Raw genomic sequence first — 19,848 nt, 5'->3', positions numbered from 1 at the left:
ACATCGCGTGGGTCTGAGAGCGAATTCCACTCTATTTGGGAGTACATATGTAAGTCAACGTGTAGAGTGGTTTACTTTGATCTCGATATTCACAAATAATTTATGCAGTGCGGATCCAATGGGGTGCAGGGGGTTGGCATCCCCTTTTTTATTTGAAAAAAAAATGTCATTTTTAGTAAAAATATTGACAAAATAGCATCCTCCTTTTCTTCTTTTCTTAGGCGGTTTCGGTGGGAACTTGTATTCTATAATAAAGGTTCCGCTTCACCATAATATCTGGTCCTCGTATAAGTCAGGTTCCACCCTAGGAGAGGTTCCGCCCCCTAATATTTGTTTGTTATAAAAATATGAGTAATGTTGGGGCAAAGAAATATTGATGGTATATCATTTTTAAGTGAATGTGACATGTATTTGCATTTTACATTTGTTTATGTAAGATATAATACATTTCAAAATGTTAAATAGAATTAAAAAAATAACAAAAGTTAAATTTTGTTTTTCCCCCTCTTCATGACCTCTTGGGTAGACAAAAGTATTGTATCTCAAAAATATGTTCAGTGTATTTTATGCTCATGTAGATGATTTGCATATCTCAGGTAAGGGTGTCATAAACTAGTGCAGCCTTTTACCTGAGAAAATTATTACGCATATCAAGTAGTTCACATCCAGGATGCTGAAGGACTAATCAGTGTCCACCCATTCGATTTTTGTTTACGACTCTTTCGATAATTGACACTGAATGTAAATATTATCGGTTCATTCCTGGTTTGATTACACCAATTATCAATTAAATAAATAAATAAACAGACAATAAGACTGTATAGTCTGTTCCAAATGTACAGGTGTCATATTTGTATGTTTCTGTGTATGTATTTTGTTATTACTGTGCAGTTTCATTTTAATATATAAAACATAGATGAATAATATGTCTTAATTTACTTTTATAATACTTCACTGAAGTCAATTACAATTAATTTGAACAATACGTTTTTACCCATGAATTTTTCCCTTTTAGGAATAACCCATTTTCATTGAAATTTTATTTTGTCCTTTTAATTATTTACAATACCTTATGTAATAAACATTTACAAGATCATCTATATATGTAAGAGTAATCAAGAGAACCAAGATTTTAGCGGAAATCAAAAGAACTTAATCCAGGGACAAGGAAAACAGACACACACAACAAATAACATAAAATAACCAAAATAATACATATAAAGTAACAAATGTAAATGTGCAACTCGGACTCCACTAAAACATCGGAGCATGAACCAAGTGCATCGGAAAGGTAAGCGTTTTTTTCTGCTTTTCGAGAAACACCAACGGAGTTGCTCATTAAAAAAATGAAGACCGGGGTAGACGGAAGAAGAAATAAAACTATGACACATTGAACAAATCATTTATTCATGGTGAAGATTGATACACTGTAAAGATCCACGCATTCATGATTTCGGCATAAAACTACTGTAATGATGACTTCTATCTAGTACCAACATAACCCTGCCCCATAAGCCTTATTGTAAGTTCATATACAGTTGTATAAACTATAAGTACTAATTCATACTATTGTAATTTTTAAACTTAGTCATTCAATATTTTTTTTCAGCCAATTAAACAGTCAATTGTTTAAAATTTAATGAGTCTCCGAAGATGCGAGTGGCATATGGACAGTTGATAATGCAAATACTTAGGTGTAAACTCATTGCATACAAACAAGTACTATCGTTACAAAAAATAGCCAGCCGACGCAGCAAAATTTGTTCTTTTTACTCATAATTTTCATCAGGAAAAAACACATGGCACGCAATTTCAATTTCCGATGCAGTTTTTTCGAACGCTATTAAGTTATCAGTATTTGGCCAATCAGGACATAGAATTTTGATCAGGTTACTTGCGTTTCCATGGAACAGCGTCTTTAACGTCAAAGGGTAAAAAACGATGTATACCGACTGCGGCGGAAAAGTGCCAGTTTTATATGTTGTAAAATTTTGATATGCTAAAGAAGAAACCTCTCATTAGCAGCAGTCAAATCAAATATATAGGAAGATCATAATCTGAATATTAGTGTATACAAAAGTACTCAAAACCAAAACTATCGAAAGAGGAAGCCAAATCCATCACCGAGAGGTTCTACCATTTGGGTAGGTGGCTCTACCATTTTGAATATCGAAATAAGAATAATTGATGTACTTCATATTATTATTTTTTTATCATTCAGTTTAGTTAAAAAGAATAGGTTTTGCGTTGCATATACTTATCTATATGCTCTGACCACCACAGACGAACGCTTTTCATTTTTACAGTAAAATGAACCTTTGTTTTACCATGACAGTATTGCTATTCAGGACACAAAATACTATCTTTTCAGATGACGTAAAATCTGCTACGGTACTACACCAAAAAAATAAACATTTAAAAATGTCAATAAGCCATCGGCAGCAGCAGTCAAATCAAATATTTAGGAAGATCATTATCTGAATATTAGTGTATACAAAAGTACTCAAAACCAAAACTATCGAAAGAGGAAGCCAAATCCATCACCGAGAGGTTCTGCCATTTGGGTAGGTGGTTCTACCATTTTGAATATCGAATTAAGTATAAGTAATATACTTCATATTATTATTTTTTTTATTCAGTTTGAGTAAAAAGAATAGGTTTTGCGTTGCATGTACTTATCTATATGTTCTGAGCACCATTCCAATCAATAGATACAATGATACAGTCGAAAGCTTTTCATTTTTTAGAGAAAAACGAATCTTTTGTTATCATGACAATATTGCTATTCAGGAACAAAAAATATTATATTTTCATATCACATAAACTCTGCATGGTACTAGACAAAACAAAAACATTTAAAAAATGTTAATAAGTCATCGGTCTTTTAGGTTTGTTCGCAGCATTAGAGAGGCGTTTCTTAAATAAATGTTGGCCAATGATTTATTTTTGACATTTGGAATCGTTTTACAAATACGTAAATGATCAGCAGCAAATTAACCATTAGTAATTTTGTTGCACAATTTCAAACCATCGTATTAAATTTGACATTTAAAAAAAAACTATATCAAGCGGTCGTTGCTATTTTCATAATTGAATGACTATACCACTATGGATTATATTTGTCTCAGAAACGTTTTATTCGCTTTCTATTTTATATTGCCATACTCTATTTGTACAGGTAAGTATAGTTTATATTTTCAATTTTACATAGGTTTTTAATATGTAATATAAAAATTAGGAGTTGTACTGTTCGCTTTAAAAAAAGGAAGACATTTTTTGTCACTTTGCTTGGTTTGAGTTTTCTTATATCAATGTTACTTCACAGGTTCGACTTCTGATCCCGTATTCAAAGGTTGTCGTAATTGCACCGATGGTTCTCGATGTTTGTATAGATGGGCCTTTTGTAATGGGATAAAAGATTGTACAAATGGTGAAGATGAAACGGAAGAGCTTTGGAAAGGTAGGTAAAAAAGCAAATGAAAAAAAGCTTTGTCTACACAATAATACATTTTCTTTTTTTAAAGAATGTGCTTGCTTCAAATAATGTTTCTGGCTTTGTAGGTCTTTTTTAGACATCTTTTTGTTTTTTTCCAGAGTTACCATGTCAATCTTGGCAAATAAAATGTCTTGATGGAATACAATGCATTTCTGAGTATTCTCTTTGTGACAAAAACACAGAATGTAAAGACGGTTCAGATGATAGCATTAAAATGTGTAAAGGTGAGTTGTGCATTTTTGCAGTATCATAATATCATTCATGTCTGAATAAGGAAAACATGGTTTGTATTTTTTTTTTGTATTAAATTCAATAAATTTCCGTGAATGTAAGGAGTTTTATGCATTTCTTTTAGTACCTTTTAACTTATTTAATTCATTTTAGATCGAGAATGCTCAGATGGTAAAGTCAAATGTAAAAATCGGGTGGGATGTGTATACCCAAAAGATAGATGCGACGGGCAAGTTACATGTAAAGATGGCTCCGATGAAGATCCAAACTTTTGCAAAGATATGTGAAGTTATTAACTGATGAACTAAAATTAAAACATTACCAATTACGAAGAATCCTTGAAATTGATCATTTGTTTGGAATAATTATTTTACATCGTTAAATAAAAAAATATATTAAGTGGTAAAGTAGTTACATCTAATTATTATCCAGAAATAAAATTACAAAAATAAATGGTAGCAATTTAACCAGGAATATATAATGAGGGTTATGTTCAATTATCCAAATAGCTTCCTATTACAGACTATATTTGCACTGGTGGTAGTGTGAAATGTCGAGATGGCTTGCAATGTATAAGTAAATACTATTTGTGTGATGGTTATGATGACTGCAATGATAAAAGTGATGAGGACGAAGACTTTTGTAAAGGTTGTTATTGTTGTGTTATGTATCTGTTAAGTAATCACCAATCTTGATAGCCTATGTATTTCTTTTATCGGTAATTTGCGATGTATAAAAGAAAACGATGTTCTTTATCTTAATTTATTCAAAGTGATGTATTGCTATAATGCTTTAATTTGGACCGATGACTTTCAATTGTTTCGAATAATTTTTACATCATTAAAAATTGTATCAAGTGGCAAAGTAGTTATATCTGTGTCTAAAAAAATAAAGAAAAAATGGTAACAATTTAACAACGAAAATAAAATGAGGATTATATCCAGTTTCTACTTCAGACTATACCTGCACTGATGGTAGGATGAAATGTCGGGATGGTTTGCAATGTTTTCCTAAATTTATGCTGTGTAAAGGTTATGATTACTGCAATGATAGAAGTAATGAGGACGAAGACTTTTGTAAAGGTGATTTTATTGTGATATGTAACAGTTAAGCAATCACTTAATATGTTATGTATTTCTTTTTATCGGTTATTTGCGAAGTATAAAGGAAACGATGTTCGTTAGCTGATTTTCGTTGAGGCAAAAATCCACTGTATTTTGATTCTACAAATTTCTTCTTTTTTCAAGATGTAGTAAACTAACATATATATCTATCAACGTGCAGTTCAATGTCTCAGCTTTACAAAGGTACCAATAAAATTGAAGTAACACTTAGAATTCTGGGGTAAAATGAAAAAAAATATACCCCTACACGCAAAAATGTACTTTAATTGACATGTTTTTCAATGTCAAAAACCGTAGAGTATTTATGCTTCAGTACAAAAATGACTCATTTGGTATTTTCCGTTTAGTATTATCACAATTTATACTTCTTGTGTTCCCTTGATGGATTTTGACGAATTTCGTAGTCAAAATTTATCAAAAAATGCAGAAATCGACTCTTTAAGTTATTTCTACACTAAAACAATTCAGAATCGGATAAATGAGAATTTTCAGAATTTCAGAATTTTCTTTAATATCACCCGTTATTGTCTTTTTTTCAGAATACCGTAGCTTAAACAAGCTTACGTGTGATATAGTACATAAATATAACGTCTTAGATTGAAGTCATCACTACAGAAGTTTTATGGTCGTCATCATGAACTCGTGGATCGTTATGGTGTATCCATCTGCAACATGAAAACTGATTTATTCAACGATTCATAGTTTTCCTTTCCTCGTTTGTCTACCCCGGACTCGACGTTTATGAGCCACTCGGCGGGTGTTTCTAGAAAAGCAGAGGACGCTTACCCTACCGGTGCCCCTGGTCCATGCTCGCAGTTTTTAATGGAGTCCGAGTTGCTCATTTGCTTTTGTTACTTTGTATGTATGATTTTAGTCACTTTACGTTCTTTGTTGTGTATGTCTGGTCTTTGTCCCTGGATTGAATTTTTTTTATTACCGCTATAACCTTGGTTCCCTTGATTACTCTTAGCTTTAAATGAACCCAAATAATAAATAATAGAGCTTTCCCATGTCAAAAACACTTTCCATACCTATCATTGAAAAACCTCAACATGAACTGAAAAGTTCATTTATGGTATATAAACAGTGTACAATAGATATGTTGGGTAATGTAAGAAGGGTAAGATGCCACATAAATGTGTTCGAATATGCAAAAGCTTGTTTGAAACAGGGTACTTGAAAAATATTTCCAATTACAGGTAAAAATGAAGTAAATTTGAAATTCCTAAAATTCCTAATTGTATGAAAAACTCGTTATTGTTACATTGAAACTGACAAATACGCGCCTTACATGCAAAAATATGTTGGATTCATCGATAATTCAAACAATAATACCTTACATGTGTATTGTACACCGTTTAAATGTAACAATTCAACATTTAGTTCTCGTTGAGGTGTTTTTTTTCATGGGAAGGGGTTTCCACCTAAATAAAATCTGAAAAATATGCAAAAATATTTATTACTAGGATTCATTAATGTAAGACCATAATTTTTATATAAATGTACTGTATCAAAAACATTTTCAATCCACGTTATTCTAAAAAAAATAAGAGGACAATAACGGGTGATGTAGAGGAAATTCTAAAATTCTGAAAATTCCTCTTTTTATGATTTTTCAGTTATCGATACCCAAAAGGAAAATCTAAGCACCTGTACTGATTAGATCTGTTGGGCACATCACTATCATAATTACGAATGCCTTAAATATGAGTTCTACACTGCCAGTACGCTGTGAATGAGACCAGTTTTCTAGGGGTATGGGTAATTTTAACATTTATTGTAAATTCTTTCTTGAAAATGAGTTTTTCGTGGTTTTTTTATGTGGAAAATTACATACTCTTTCGAACGATACCAAATTTGAGACGTTTTAAGTGAGCAATAACTTGAAGAGTTGAATTTATGTGACTTTTTACGGAAAAATCGAAAATTCCATTTTTTGCATTTTGTTTTACATCCTGATTACGAAAAACGCCAAATTCACCAAAGGAACACCAGCAGTACAAATTTTGATAATACTAAACGCAAAATACCAAATAAATCATTTTTTTACGTATTTGTACTGGTAGGGTACAAATATAGGCTTCTACTGAAAAATAATCCGAGAATATTCTTTAGCGACAAATTGTTTCGATATTGGGAGGAATTAAATGTACCTACAAATCATCATCAAGTTGATGAGTTGGGGGTGCACGGTGGACCCTCTCAGCCCGTTGACTAAAGGGGTGTTTGACATATCACCAGATTAATTTGTTGACATATTTTGTCCTTAAAAACCAGGGATTTTTCAATTTCTTCAATGGTGATCTATTTATGATTTTGCCAGTTCTACTGCAGATAAAGTCACTCATGTGTAGTGAAAATGTAAGAAATAATACCACATTTGCTTGAACTTGAAGTCCAAAGGATTATTAAAATTGTCAGTAATCTGGTGCTAAGTTTTTAATAGTATTTCAAAGTAATTAGTTTTCAAGACATTTTTTAACATTCGCATATTTCCCTGGCATAACTCATAAGATGAATATTTTTTTTCTTCAGCACGCCAGCAGACGATACTACTTGCATAATCCTCTATGTAAGAATGCAGCAAATCTTACTCGTGGTTTTAGAAAAAGAACATAATTGATATTTATTATTTCAGAATAAATTTTAAGAGATTTGCGATATTGCTGAACATGTACCGAATTTCATTTGTATTTGTTTAGTAAGGGTTACAAGTTGCCAGTCGTTGCAAAGTCTTAGTTAAAAGTAATTTCATTGGCTTAAAAAGAGGGATCCATACTCAAATAATGGGCGCATACCTTTTTCAAACTGATCCGATAATTTCTTGTATTGAGTCAGTTTGCGGGTCCAAGCTTAATTAGTAAGTAAATATCGAAGGAATTTTGAAAAAAAACCGATGCTGTTTATCTGTTATGAAATTAACAATTTGTATAGTTAATATATTTTTAAATGTCGTAGTTATTATCTTTTTTTATCTGTTTACATTTGGAAGTCAGCATTTTACATTTAAAAAAATCAACTACTTGAAATATAAACATCAAAACTAAATGTATAATTCCCTATAAAACTCAATTACCAAAAAGAATGTAAAACGACAAGTTCATACTGTTTTGATCGTTTTTTTATTTGCATACCTTAACAGCCATACCTTGTGACAAGGGGTATAAAAAATGTAAAAATGGTAAAGAGTGTTTTCATGAATACAATCAATGCAACGGCAACGAAGATTGCTCCGATTGATCAGATGAAAGTGCAGAAACGTGTCAAGGTATAATGCATTTCTCCTTGAAAGAGCTTATAATCTGACAATGTTACAAATAAGACTGAGTAACTTCAGACTTTCACATGAAATGATACATGTACTATTTTATAGAATTACATTATGTTTCGATTGGATGGCATTAAGCTGACATTTTCGTCCCTGTGTGGTTGTTGTCTATTTCACATTAACACCATTAACATTATCGTCATACGTGGAAATTTGAGAAAAGTGTATTGAGAACATGAACTTGGTTAATTTTGCAAATGAAGTATTTATTTTGACACCATTTTTGAATGATTTATAAGAAAGTCAATAAATTTGTCTTCGTTTAATAGCTGTCAGAGATCAGTCCATATGTACTATATAAATGAATCATAAGGCTGAGTGGTTTTGGAACTGCAACAATATATATAGGATTTTGAATTATTCTTTCAGATTTTTTTTGTAGAGACGAATTTCGAAAATTAGTGATGGAGAAATCTGCAATGGTCATAAAACCATCATGTAATGATGGTTCAGACGAAGACCAAAAAAATGACAAGGTTAAAAAAATGCGAAACTGTTGTTCAATTGTCAAAGTGTTTTAAACATGTTTATATCACTCATTTTTCAACTCAAACGAAACAAAACTTTGATTAGATAGAATGTAAAACATATAATTGGATCCATCATGTGATTGTTTGTCAATCATAACTTTTTAGCACTGTTAAAGTTGTATAAAACATCAACCACAGCAGGTAATAAATTTACGGCACAATTCATATCAACTTACAAACTTAAGTCTTTTATCATGATCGTATCGCAACTTGGCATCTTTTAACAAAAATGTTATTGGGAGCTTGGAACAATACACGTCATCCTATCGGTATTATAAGAGTAATTATGTTTTGTTTAATTTTATAACCTGTCTCAACCGAACCATATATAATATACCACTCTGTCTAAACCTGACGTGCGTTTGAAACTTGTCTAAACACAAGCCTTAACATCATAAAAGCTATAGACAAAAGGGTTCAGTTTTAATGTCTCACTGTATAGAAAGGCAAGGGGTCACTCTACCCATCAAATATTCCGACTATTTTACAGCATGTAACATGTTCGGTTGAGACAGTATTGTTCCAAGCTCCCAACAACATTTTTGTTAAAAGATGCCAAGTTGCGATACGATCATGATAAAAGACTTAAGTTTGTAAGTTGATATGAATTGTGCCGTAAATTTATCACCTGCTGTGGTTGATGTTTTATACAACTTTAACAGTGCTAAAAAGTTATGATTGACAAACAATCACATGATGGATCCAATTATATGTTTTACATTCTATCTAATCAAAGTTTTGTTTCGTTTGAGTTGAAAAATGAGTGATATAAACATGTTTAAAACACTTTGACAATTGAACAACAGTTTCGCATTTTTTTAACCTTGTCATTTTTTTGGTCTTCGTCTGAACCATCATTACATGATGGTTTTATGACCATTGCAGATTTCTCCATCACTAATTTTCGAAATTCGTCTCTACAAAAAAAATCTGAAAGAATAATTCAAAATCCTATATATATTGTTGCAGTTCAAAAGCCACTCAGCCTTATGATTTATTTATATAGTACATATGGACTGATCTCTGACAGCTATTAAAAGAAGACAAATTTATTGACTTTCTTATAAATCATTCAAAAATGGTGACAAAATAAATACTTCATTTGCAAAATTAACCAAGTTCATGTTCTCAATACACTTTTCTCAAATTTCCACGTATGACGATAATGTTAATGGTGTTAATGTGAAATAGACAACAACCACACAGGGACGAAAATGTCAGCTTAATGCCATCCAATCGAAACATAATGTAATTCTATAAAATAGTACATGTATCATTTCATGTGAAAATCTGAAATTACTCAGTCTTATTTGTAACATTGTCAGATTATAAGCTCTTTCAAGGAGAAATGCATTATACCTTGACACGTTTCTGCACTTTCATCTGATCAATCGGAGCAATCTTCGTTGCCGTTGCATTGATTGTATTCATGAAAACACTCTTTACCATTTTTACATTTTTTATACCCCTTGTCACAAGGTATGGCTGTTAAGGTATGCAAATAAAAAAACGATCAAAACAGTATGAACTTGTCGTTTTACATTCTTTTTGGTAATTGAGTTTTATAGGGAATTATACATTTAGTTTTGATGTTTATATTTCAAGTAGTTGATTTTTTTAAATGTAAAATGCTGACTTCCAAATGTAAACAGATAAAAAAAGATAATAACTACGACATTTAAAAATATATTAACTATACAAATTGTTAATTTCATAACAGATAAACAGCATCGGTTTTTTTTCAAAATTCCTTCGATATTTACTTACTAATTAAGCTTGGACCCGCAAACTGACTCAATACAAGAAATTATCGGAACAGTTTGAAAAAGGCATGCGCCCATTATTTGAGTATGGATCCCTCTTTTTAAGCCAATGAAATTACTTTTAACTAAGACTTTGCAACGACTGGCAACTTGTAACCCTTACTAAACAAATACAAATGAAATTCGGTACATGTTCAGCAATATCGCAAATCTCTTAAAATTTATTCTGAAATAATAAATATCAATTATGTTCTTTTTCTAAAACCACGAGTAAGATTTGCTGCATTCTTACATAGAGGATTATGCAAGTAGTATCGTCTGCTGGCGTGCTGAAGAAAAAAAAATATTCATCTTATGAGTTATGCCAGGGAAATATGCGAATGTTAAAAAATGTCTTGAAAACTAATTACTTTGAAATACTATTAAAAACTTAGCACCAGATTACTGACAATTTTAATAATCCTTTGGACTTCAAGTTCAAGCAAATGTGGTATTATTTCTTACATTTTCACTACACATGAGTGACTTTATCTGCAGTAGAACTGCCAAATCATAAATAGATCACCATTGAAGAAATTGAAAAATCCCTGGTTTTTAAGGACAAAATATGTCAACAAATTAATCTGGTGATATGTCAAACACCCCTTTAGTCAACGGGCTGAGAGGGTCCACCGTGCACCCCCAACTCATCAACTTGATGATGATTTGTAGGTACATTTAATTCCTCCCAATACCGGAACAATTTGTCGCTAAAGAATATTCTCGGATTATTTTTCAGTAGAAGCCTATATTTGTACGCTACCGGTACAAATACGTAAAAAATGATTTATTTGGTATTTTATGTTTAGTATTATTAAAATTTATACTTCTGGTTTTTCATTTGGTGAATTTGGCGTTTTTCGTAATCAGGATGTAAAACAAAATGCAAAAAATGGAATTTTCGATTTTTTCGCAAAAAGTCACATAAATTCAACTCTTCAAGTTATTGCTCAACTAAAACGTCTCAAATTTGGTATCATTCGAAAGATTATGTAATTTTCCACATAAATAAACCACGAAAAACTCATTTTCAAGAAAGAATTTACGATAAATTTTAAAATTACCCATACCCCTAGCAAACTGGTCTCATTCACAGCGTACTGGCAGTGTAGAACTCATATTTTAGGCATTCATAATTATGATAGTGATGTGCCCAACAGATCTAATCAGTACAGGTGCTTAGATTTTCCTTTTGGGTATCAATAACTGTAAAATCATAAAAAGGGGAATTTTAGAATTTCCTCTACATCACCCGTTATTGTCCCCTTTTTTTTTAGAATGACGTGGATTGAAAATGTTTTTGATACAGTACATTTATATAAAAAATTATGGTCTTACATTAATGAATCCTAGTAATAAATATTTTTGCATATTTTTCTGATTTTATTTAGGTGGAAACCCCTTCCCATGAAAAAAAAAACACCTCAACGAGAACTAAAATGTTGAATTGTTACATTTAAACGGTGTACAATACACATGTAAGGTATTATTGTTTGAATTATCGATGAATCCAACATATTTTTGCATGTAAGGCGCGTATTTGTCAGTTTCAATGTAACAATAACGAGTTTTTCATACAATTAGGAATTTTAGGAAGTTCAAGTTTACTTCATTTTTACCTGTAATTGGAAATATTTTTCAAGTACCCAGTTTCAAACAAGCTTTTGCATATTCGAACACATTTATGTGGCACGTTACCTTTCTTACATTACCCAACATATCTATTGTACACTGTTTATATACCATAAATGAACATTTCAGTTCATGTTGAGGTTTTTCAATGGTAGGTATGGAAAGTGTTTTTGACATGGGAAAGCTCTAATATTTATTATTTGGGTTCATTTAAAGCTAAGAGTAATCAAGGGAACCAAGGTTATAGCGGTAATAAAAAAAATTCAATCCAGGGACAAAGACCAGACATACACAACAAAGAACGTAAAGTGACTAAAATCATACATACAAAGTAACAAAAGCAAATGAGTAACTCGGACTCCATTAAAAACTGCGAGCATGGACCAGGGGCACCGGTAGGGTAAGCGTCCTCTGCTTTTCTAGAAACACCCGCCGAGTGGCTCATAAACGTCGAGTCCGGGGTAGACAAACGAGGAAAGGAAAACTATGAATCGTTGAATAAATCAGTTTTCATGTTGCAGATGGATACACCATAACGATCCACGAGTTCATGATGACGACCATAAAACTTCTGTAGTGATGACTTCAATCTAAGACGTTATATTTATGTACTATATCACACGTAAGCTTGTTTAAGCTACGGTATTCTGAAAAAAAAAGACAATAACGGGTGATATAAAAGAAAATTCTGAAATTCTGAAAATTCTCATTTATCCGATTCTGAATTGTTTTAGTGTAGAAATAACTTAAAGAGTCGATTTCTGCATTTTTTGATAAATTTTGACTACGAAATTCGTCAAAATCCATCAAGGGAACACAAGAAGTATAAATTGTGATAATACTAAACGGAAAATACCAAATGAGTCATTTTTGTACTGAAGCATAAATACTCTACGGTTTTTGACATTGAAAAAACATGTCAATTTAAGTACATTTTTGCGTGTAGGGGTATATTTTTTCATTTTACCCCAGAATTCTCAGTTTTACTTCAATTTTATTGGTACCTCTGTAAAGCTGAGACATTGAACTGCATGTTGATAGATACATATGTTAGTTTACTACATCTTGAAAAAAGAAGAAATTTGTAGAATCAAAATACAGTGGATTTTTGCCTCAACGAAAATCAGCTAACGAACATCGTTTCCTTTATACTTCGCAAATAACCGATAAAAAGAAATATATAACATATTAAGATTGGTGATTGCTTAACTGTTACATATCACAATAAAATCACCTTTACAAAAGTCTTCGTCCTCATTACTTCTATCATTGCAGTAATCATAACCTTTACACAGCATAAATTTAGGAAAACATTGCAAACCATCCCGACATTTCATCCTACCATCAGTGCAGGTATAGTCTGAAGTAGAAACTGGATATAATCCTCATTTTATTTTCGTTGTTAAATTGTTACCATTTTTTCTTTATTTTTTTAGACACAGATATAACTATTTTGCCAATTGATACAATTTTTAATGATGTAAAAATTATTCGAAACAAATGAAAGTAATCGGTCCAAATTAAAGCATTATAGCAATACATCACTTTGAATAAATTAAGATAAAGAACATCGTTTTCTTTTATACATCGCAAATTACCGATAAAAGAAATACATAGGCTATCAAGATTGGTGATTACTTAACAGATACATAACACAACAATAACAACCTTTACAAAAGTCTTCGTCCTCATCACTTTTATCATTGCAGTCATCATAACCATCACACAAATAGTATTTACTTATACATTGCAAGCCATCTCGACATTTCACACTACCACCAGTGCAAATATAGTCTGTAATAGGAAGCTATTTGGATAATTGAACATAACCCTCATTATATATTCCTGTTAAATTGCTACCATTTATTTTTGTAATTTTATTTCTGGATAATAATTAGATGTAACTACTTTACCACTTAATATATTTTTTTATTTAACGATATAAAATAATTATTCCAAACAAATGATCAATTTCAAGGATTATTCGTAATTGGTAATGTTTTAATTTTAGTTCATCAGTTAATAACTTCACATACCTTTACAAAAGTCTGGATCTTCATCGGAGCCATCTTTACATGTAACTTGCCCGTCGCATCTATCTTTTGGGTGTACACATCCCACCCGATTTTTACATTTGACTTTACCATCTGAGCATTCTCGATCTAAAATGAATTAAATAAGTTAAAAGGTACTAAAAGAAATGCATAAAACTCCCTACATTCACGGAAATTTATTGAATTTAATACAAAAAAAAAATACAAACCACGTTTCCCTTATGATATGAATGATATTATGATACTGCAAAAATGCACAACTCACATTACACATTTTAATGCTATCATCTGAACCGTCTTTACATTCTGTGTTTTTGTCACAAAGAGAATACTCAGAAATGCATTGTATTCCATCAAGACATTTTATTTGCCAAGATTGACATGGTAACTCTGGGAAAAAACAAAAAGATGTCTAAAAAAGACCTACAAAGCCAGAACCATTATTTGAAGCAAGCACATTCTTTAAAAAAAGAAAATGTATTATTGTGTAGACAAAGCTTTTTTTCATTTGCTTTTTTACCTACCTTCCCAAAGCTCTTCCGTTTCATCTTCACCATTTGTACAATCTTTTATCCCATTACAAAAGGTCCATCTATACAAACATCGAGAACCATCGGTGCAATTACGACAACCTTTGAATACGGGATCAGAAGTCGAACCTGTGAAGTAACATTGATATAAGAAAACTCACATTACAAACCAAGCAAAGTGACAAAAAATGTCTTCCTTTTTTTAAAGCGAACAGTACAACTCCTAATTTTTATATTACATATTAAAAACCTATGTAAAATTGAAAATATAAACTATACTTACCTGTACAAATAGAGTATGGCAATATAAAATAGAATGCGAATAAAACGTTTCTGATACAAATATAATCCATAGTGGTATAGTCATTCAATTATGAAAATGTCAAATTTAATACGATGGTTTGAAATTGTGCAGCAAAATTACTAATGGTTAATTTGCTGCTGATCATTTACGTATTTGTAAAACGATTCAAAAATAAATCATTGGCCAACATCTATTTAAGAAACGCCTCTCTAATGCTGCGAACAAACATAAACGACCGATGGCTTATTGACATTTTTAAATGTTTTTTTTGGTGTAGTACCGTAGCAGATTTTACGTCATATGAAAAAATAGTATTTTGTGTCCTGAATAGCAATACTGTCATGGTAAAACAAAGGTTCATTTTACTGTAAAAATGAAAAGCGTTCGTCTGTGGTGGTCAGAGCATATAGATAAGTATATGCAACGCAAAGCCTATTCTTTTTAACTAAACTGAATGATAAAAAAATAATAATATGAAGTACATCAATTATTCTTATTTCGATATTCAAAATGGTAGAGCCCCCTACCCAAATGGTAGAACCTCTCGATGATGGATTTGGCTTCCTCTTTCGATAGTTTTGGTTTTGAGTACTCTTGTATATACACTAATATTCTGATTATGATCTTCCTATATATTTGATTTGACTGCTGCTAATGAGAGGTTTCTTCTTTAGCATATCAAAATTTACAACATATAAAACTGGTACTTTTCCGACGCAGTCGGTATACATCGTTTTTTACCCTTTGACGTTAAAGACGCTGTTCCATGGAAACGCAAGTAACCTGATCAAAATTCTATGTCCTGATTCGCCAACTACATATAACTTAATAGCGTTCGAAAAAACTGCATCGGAAATTGAAATTGCGTGCCATGTGTTTTTTCCTGATGAAAATTATGAGTAAAAAGAACAAATTTTGCTGCGTCGGCTGGCTATTTTTTGTAACGATAGTACTTGTTTGTATTCAATGAGTTTACACCTAAGTATTTGCATTATCAAGTGTCCACATGCCACACGCATCTTCGGAGACTCATTAAATTTTAAACAATTGACTGTTTAATTGGCTGAAAAAAAATATTGAATGACTAAGTTTAAAAATTACAATAGTATGAATTAGTACTTATAGTTTATACAACTGTATATGAACTTACAATAAGGCTTATGGGGCAGGGTTATGTTGGTACTAGATAGAAGTCATCATTACAGTAGTTTTATGCCGAAATCATGAATGCGTGGATCTTTACAGTGTATCAATCTTCACCATGAATAAATGATTTGTTCAATGTGTCATAGTTTTATTTCCTCTTCCGTCTACCCCGGACTTCATTTTTTAATGAGCAACTCCGTTGGTGTTTCTCGAAAAGCAGAAAACGCTTACCTTTCCGATGCACTTGGTTCATGCTCCGATGTTTTAGTGGAGTCCGAGTTGCACATTTACATTTGTTACTTTGTATGTATTATTTTGGTTATTTTATGTTATTTGTTGTGTGTGTCTGTTTTCCATGTCCCTGGATTAAGTCCTTTTGATTTCCGCTAAAATCTTGGTTCTCTTGATTACTCTTACATATATAGATGATCTTGTAAATGTTTATTACATAAGGTATTGTAAATAATTAAAAGGACAAATTAAAATTTCAATGAAAATGGGTTATTCCTAAAAGGGAAAAATGCATGGGTAAAAACGTATTGTTCAAATTAATTGTAATTGACTTCAGTGAAGTATTATAAAAGTAAATTAAGACATATTATTCATCTATGTTTTATATATTAAAATGAAACTGCACAGTAATAACAAAATATATACACAGAAACATACAAATATGACACCTGTACATTTGGAACAGACTATACAGTCTTATTGTCTGTTTATTTATTTATTTAATTGATAATTGGTGTAATCAAACCAGGAATGAACCGATAATATTTACATTCAGTGTCAATTATCGAAAGAGTCGTAAACAAAAATCGAATGGGTGGACACTGATTAATTTTCTCAGGTAAAAGGCTGCACTAGTTTATGACACCCTTACCTGAGATATGCAAATCATCTACATGAGCATAAAATACACTGAACATATTTTTGAGATACAATACTTTTGTCTACCCAAGAGGTCATGAAGAGGGGGAAAAACAAAATTTAACTTTTGTTATTTTTTTAATTCTATTTAACATTTTGAAATGTATTATATCTTACATAAACAAATGTAAAATGCAAATACATGTCACATTCACTTAAAAATGATATACCATCAATATTTCTTTGCCCCAACATTACTCATATTTTTATAACAAACAAATATTAGGGGGCGGAACCTCTCCTAGGGTGGAACCTGACTTATACGAGGACCAGATATTATGGTGAAGCGGAACCTTTATTATAGAATACAGGTTCCCACCGAAACCGCCTAAGAAAAGAAGAAAAGGAGGATGCTATTTTGTCAATATTTTTACTAAAAATGACATTTTTTTTTCAAATAAAAAAGGGGATGCCAACCCCCTGCACCCCATTGGATCCGCACTGCATAAATTATTTGTGAATATCGAGATCAAAGTAAACCACTCTACACGTTGACTTACATATGTACTCCCAAATAGAGTGGAATTCGCTCTCAGACCCACGCGATGTCTAGGAGTGAACCAGAGCGTCGACACAGTAGCCCAGGCGCTGTTTGGATATGCTCTGACACATTTCTTTGGTCAGGTATCCCAAAGGCTGGACTCCGCAACCAACACCAGTTGGTTCTACTGACCACTAAACGATTTTGTAAAATATACTTTTAACCATTTTGATGAAATAATCTGAAATAATTGAAACAGACGCCAAGAAGACATAGAAATAAAAAAAAATGAAGATTTTATTCATTTATCTTTAAAAAAATGCGGTACATGTAGGTAATACGTGAAAATGATTAATTTGATTTTGAAAAGTTTTTTTTTCGTAAAAATTGAACGGTTTGTAACTTTCTGTCAATACTTCTTCTTGGTAGAAAGAAAAGTGGGGTATGACAATAAAACAAAGATATCATAAAATGGAAAATTAAATGTTTTATTCCCCTTTTGTAAATATGGGGACTGTAAATATTATGTTTGTCGGTTCAAAAGCTCATAAGAGCTTATGTTTATTGTTTTCATGTCTTGGCGACTTTAAATAAAGCTTGTCGATGTCTATTTATTTTAATATTCACATTAGTTTTTTTAGTTATGATAATTTAAAATCAAGTTGTCATTGTCGATTAAGTAAGTAAGGGATCTCGTTTCTCGCGTAATGTGAATGCAGGACTTCAGTTAAGTGCAAATCTGTTTAATTACAGGTCTATGTTGATTGTAAGTATTACTATATTTCATCGTCTTGTCTATCATGCGCTTATACGCACACAGTAAGAGTTCAGTCATCATGCATTTAAATACATGCTAATACCTTTCGTTTATGGTGTCATACCATTGCTTTCTATACAAAATTTATCTAATTTCAGGCTTTATATTTTTTTTATCTTTTGTACAAGTTCGGTGACAGTGGTCTCAATGGGAAGTCAACCATTTGTGTGCATATCATAAAAAATGAACATACCTTATGTACCTTCCAAGAAAAAAAACACGGTAAAGTGAAAGTAGGAAAGGGATCAAAACGTCGCTTTCTGGGAGTAATTTGCCAAAATTATGGGCCTCTAAATCAGGACCCCATCTTTTCTTTTTTATTTTTCATGTAAAATTATCAAATCAATTCATTTCATAAATTGTAGCTGATATGATCAGCTTTAAGATGATACAAAAGTGTTTTCTGTAGTTTAAGTCAAACAAGAGATACATTAAAAAAGGGGGACTTATATATGCCATACACTACTTTCTTGTATGTTCAGGTGACTGGTTCCCAAACAAGTGGTATTACACCTTATCGTGAATTCAAATGCAAGCATTTTTGTGAGTTTAAGCACATGCTTGAGTTGTTTATCGTGCATTTAAGTACACAATAGAAGCGTCCTGGTATACGCACATTAGAACCGTCTGTTTATCCGTTTAGAGAGTGTTTTGCCTGCGTTTAAATATTGTACTTGCTGGAAACTTAAATATCTCAAGGAGTGTACATGTCCCCAACAATCTTTTTTTTTCACTGACATAGCCCAATTATTACCTTATGCGAACACATTTTCTGCTTCCTAAAACTCCCAAATGTAGTTAGCATGGGAGATAAGCAGCAAAAACCAATTTTAAAATCTTTGGTTTGACCTTGCCAGGATGTTCAAACTCATCACTTCTAGCACTTTAGGCCAGCATGCTACTACAAGACAACCAAGGTTGTGATTTATAAAATTATATTTAATTTCTGCTATAAATGTAATCGTTCAATTAGAACTCTTTTTTATCTAGTAGTCCTGTGAGATCATACATTAAACGCAAGAAAGCTAATCTATAAATACATGTTAATTCTGTCAAGTCTCACGCTATCATGCTCACTATCTTTGCCTTCATTCTAGTTCAATTTTCAAGATTTGTTTTCTGCCAAAAATAAAAAAATATCCTCCTTGTTTGAAACTAGAATTGGTGCTCGTAGCTTGATTTGAATGTTATTTCACAACTGTTACTTGCTATTTTATATCAAAACTAGCTCCAAAATTATCATGGAGAGGGACAATTGAAGTGGAGGTCACAAAAAATGTATCTAATCTAATCTAATCTTAACATCTAATCCAAGGCCTAAAGACCCTTGACAGCTCTGATATGTAAAAATTACATTTTGAAGTAGACATGCAGAGATTCGCAAGTTTATTGTTATCTTAGCAAAAACCTCTATTATAATACAACTACAAAATATACAATTTT

At 31.7% G+C, this 19,848-nt stretch overlaps 2 protein-coding genes across 2 annotated transcripts; one reads left to right on the top strand and one right to left on the bottom strand.

The window, feature by feature from the left end:
- The first annotated feature begins 3,104 nt into the window (after positions 1–3,104).
- On the top strand, positions 3,105–7,689 carry LOC148629856 (uncharacterized). Its single transcript, XM_088558537.1, has 7 exons — positions 3,105–3,178; positions 3,326–3,460; positions 3,595–3,720; positions 3,881–4,008; positions 4,252–4,375; positions 4,684–4,809; positions 7,387–7,689. The coding sequence occupies exons 1-7, from the start codon at positions 3,109–3,111 to the stop codon at positions 7,413–7,415; spliced, it is 738 nt and encodes a 245-aa protein (XP_088414663.1). The 5' UTR covers positions 3,105–3,108; the 3' UTR covers positions 7,416–7,689.
- Positions 7,690–10,498: 2,809 nt separating this feature from the next.
- On the bottom strand, positions 10,499–16,430 carry LOC148629855 (uncharacterized). The gene is made up of 6 exons (XM_088577456.1): positions 16,409–16,430; positions 14,722–14,856; positions 14,180–14,305; positions 13,812–13,937; positions 13,378–13,503; positions 10,499–10,801 (listed from the first exon to the last, which is right to left on the bottom strand). The coding sequence occupies exons 1-6, from the start codon at positions 16,428–16,430 to the stop codon at positions 10,773–10,775; spliced, it is 564 nt and encodes a 187-aa protein (XP_088433582.1). The 3' UTR covers positions 10,499–10,772.
- Positions 16,431–19,848: the final 3,418 nt, after the last annotated feature.

The sequence above is a fragment of the Perna viridis genome, chromosome 1 (genome assembly GCF_037379345.1).
Source record: "Perna viridis isolate PV_CMFRI_1.1 ecotype Kerala chromosome 1, ASM3737934v1, whole genome shotgun sequence".
Taxonomy (NCBI): Eukaryota; Metazoa; Mollusca; class Bivalvia; order Mytilida; family Mytilidae; genus Perna; species Perna viridis.
The sequence above is the reverse complement of the archived record's forward strand: the minus strand, read 5'-3'. Positions and strand labels throughout refer to the sequence as shown.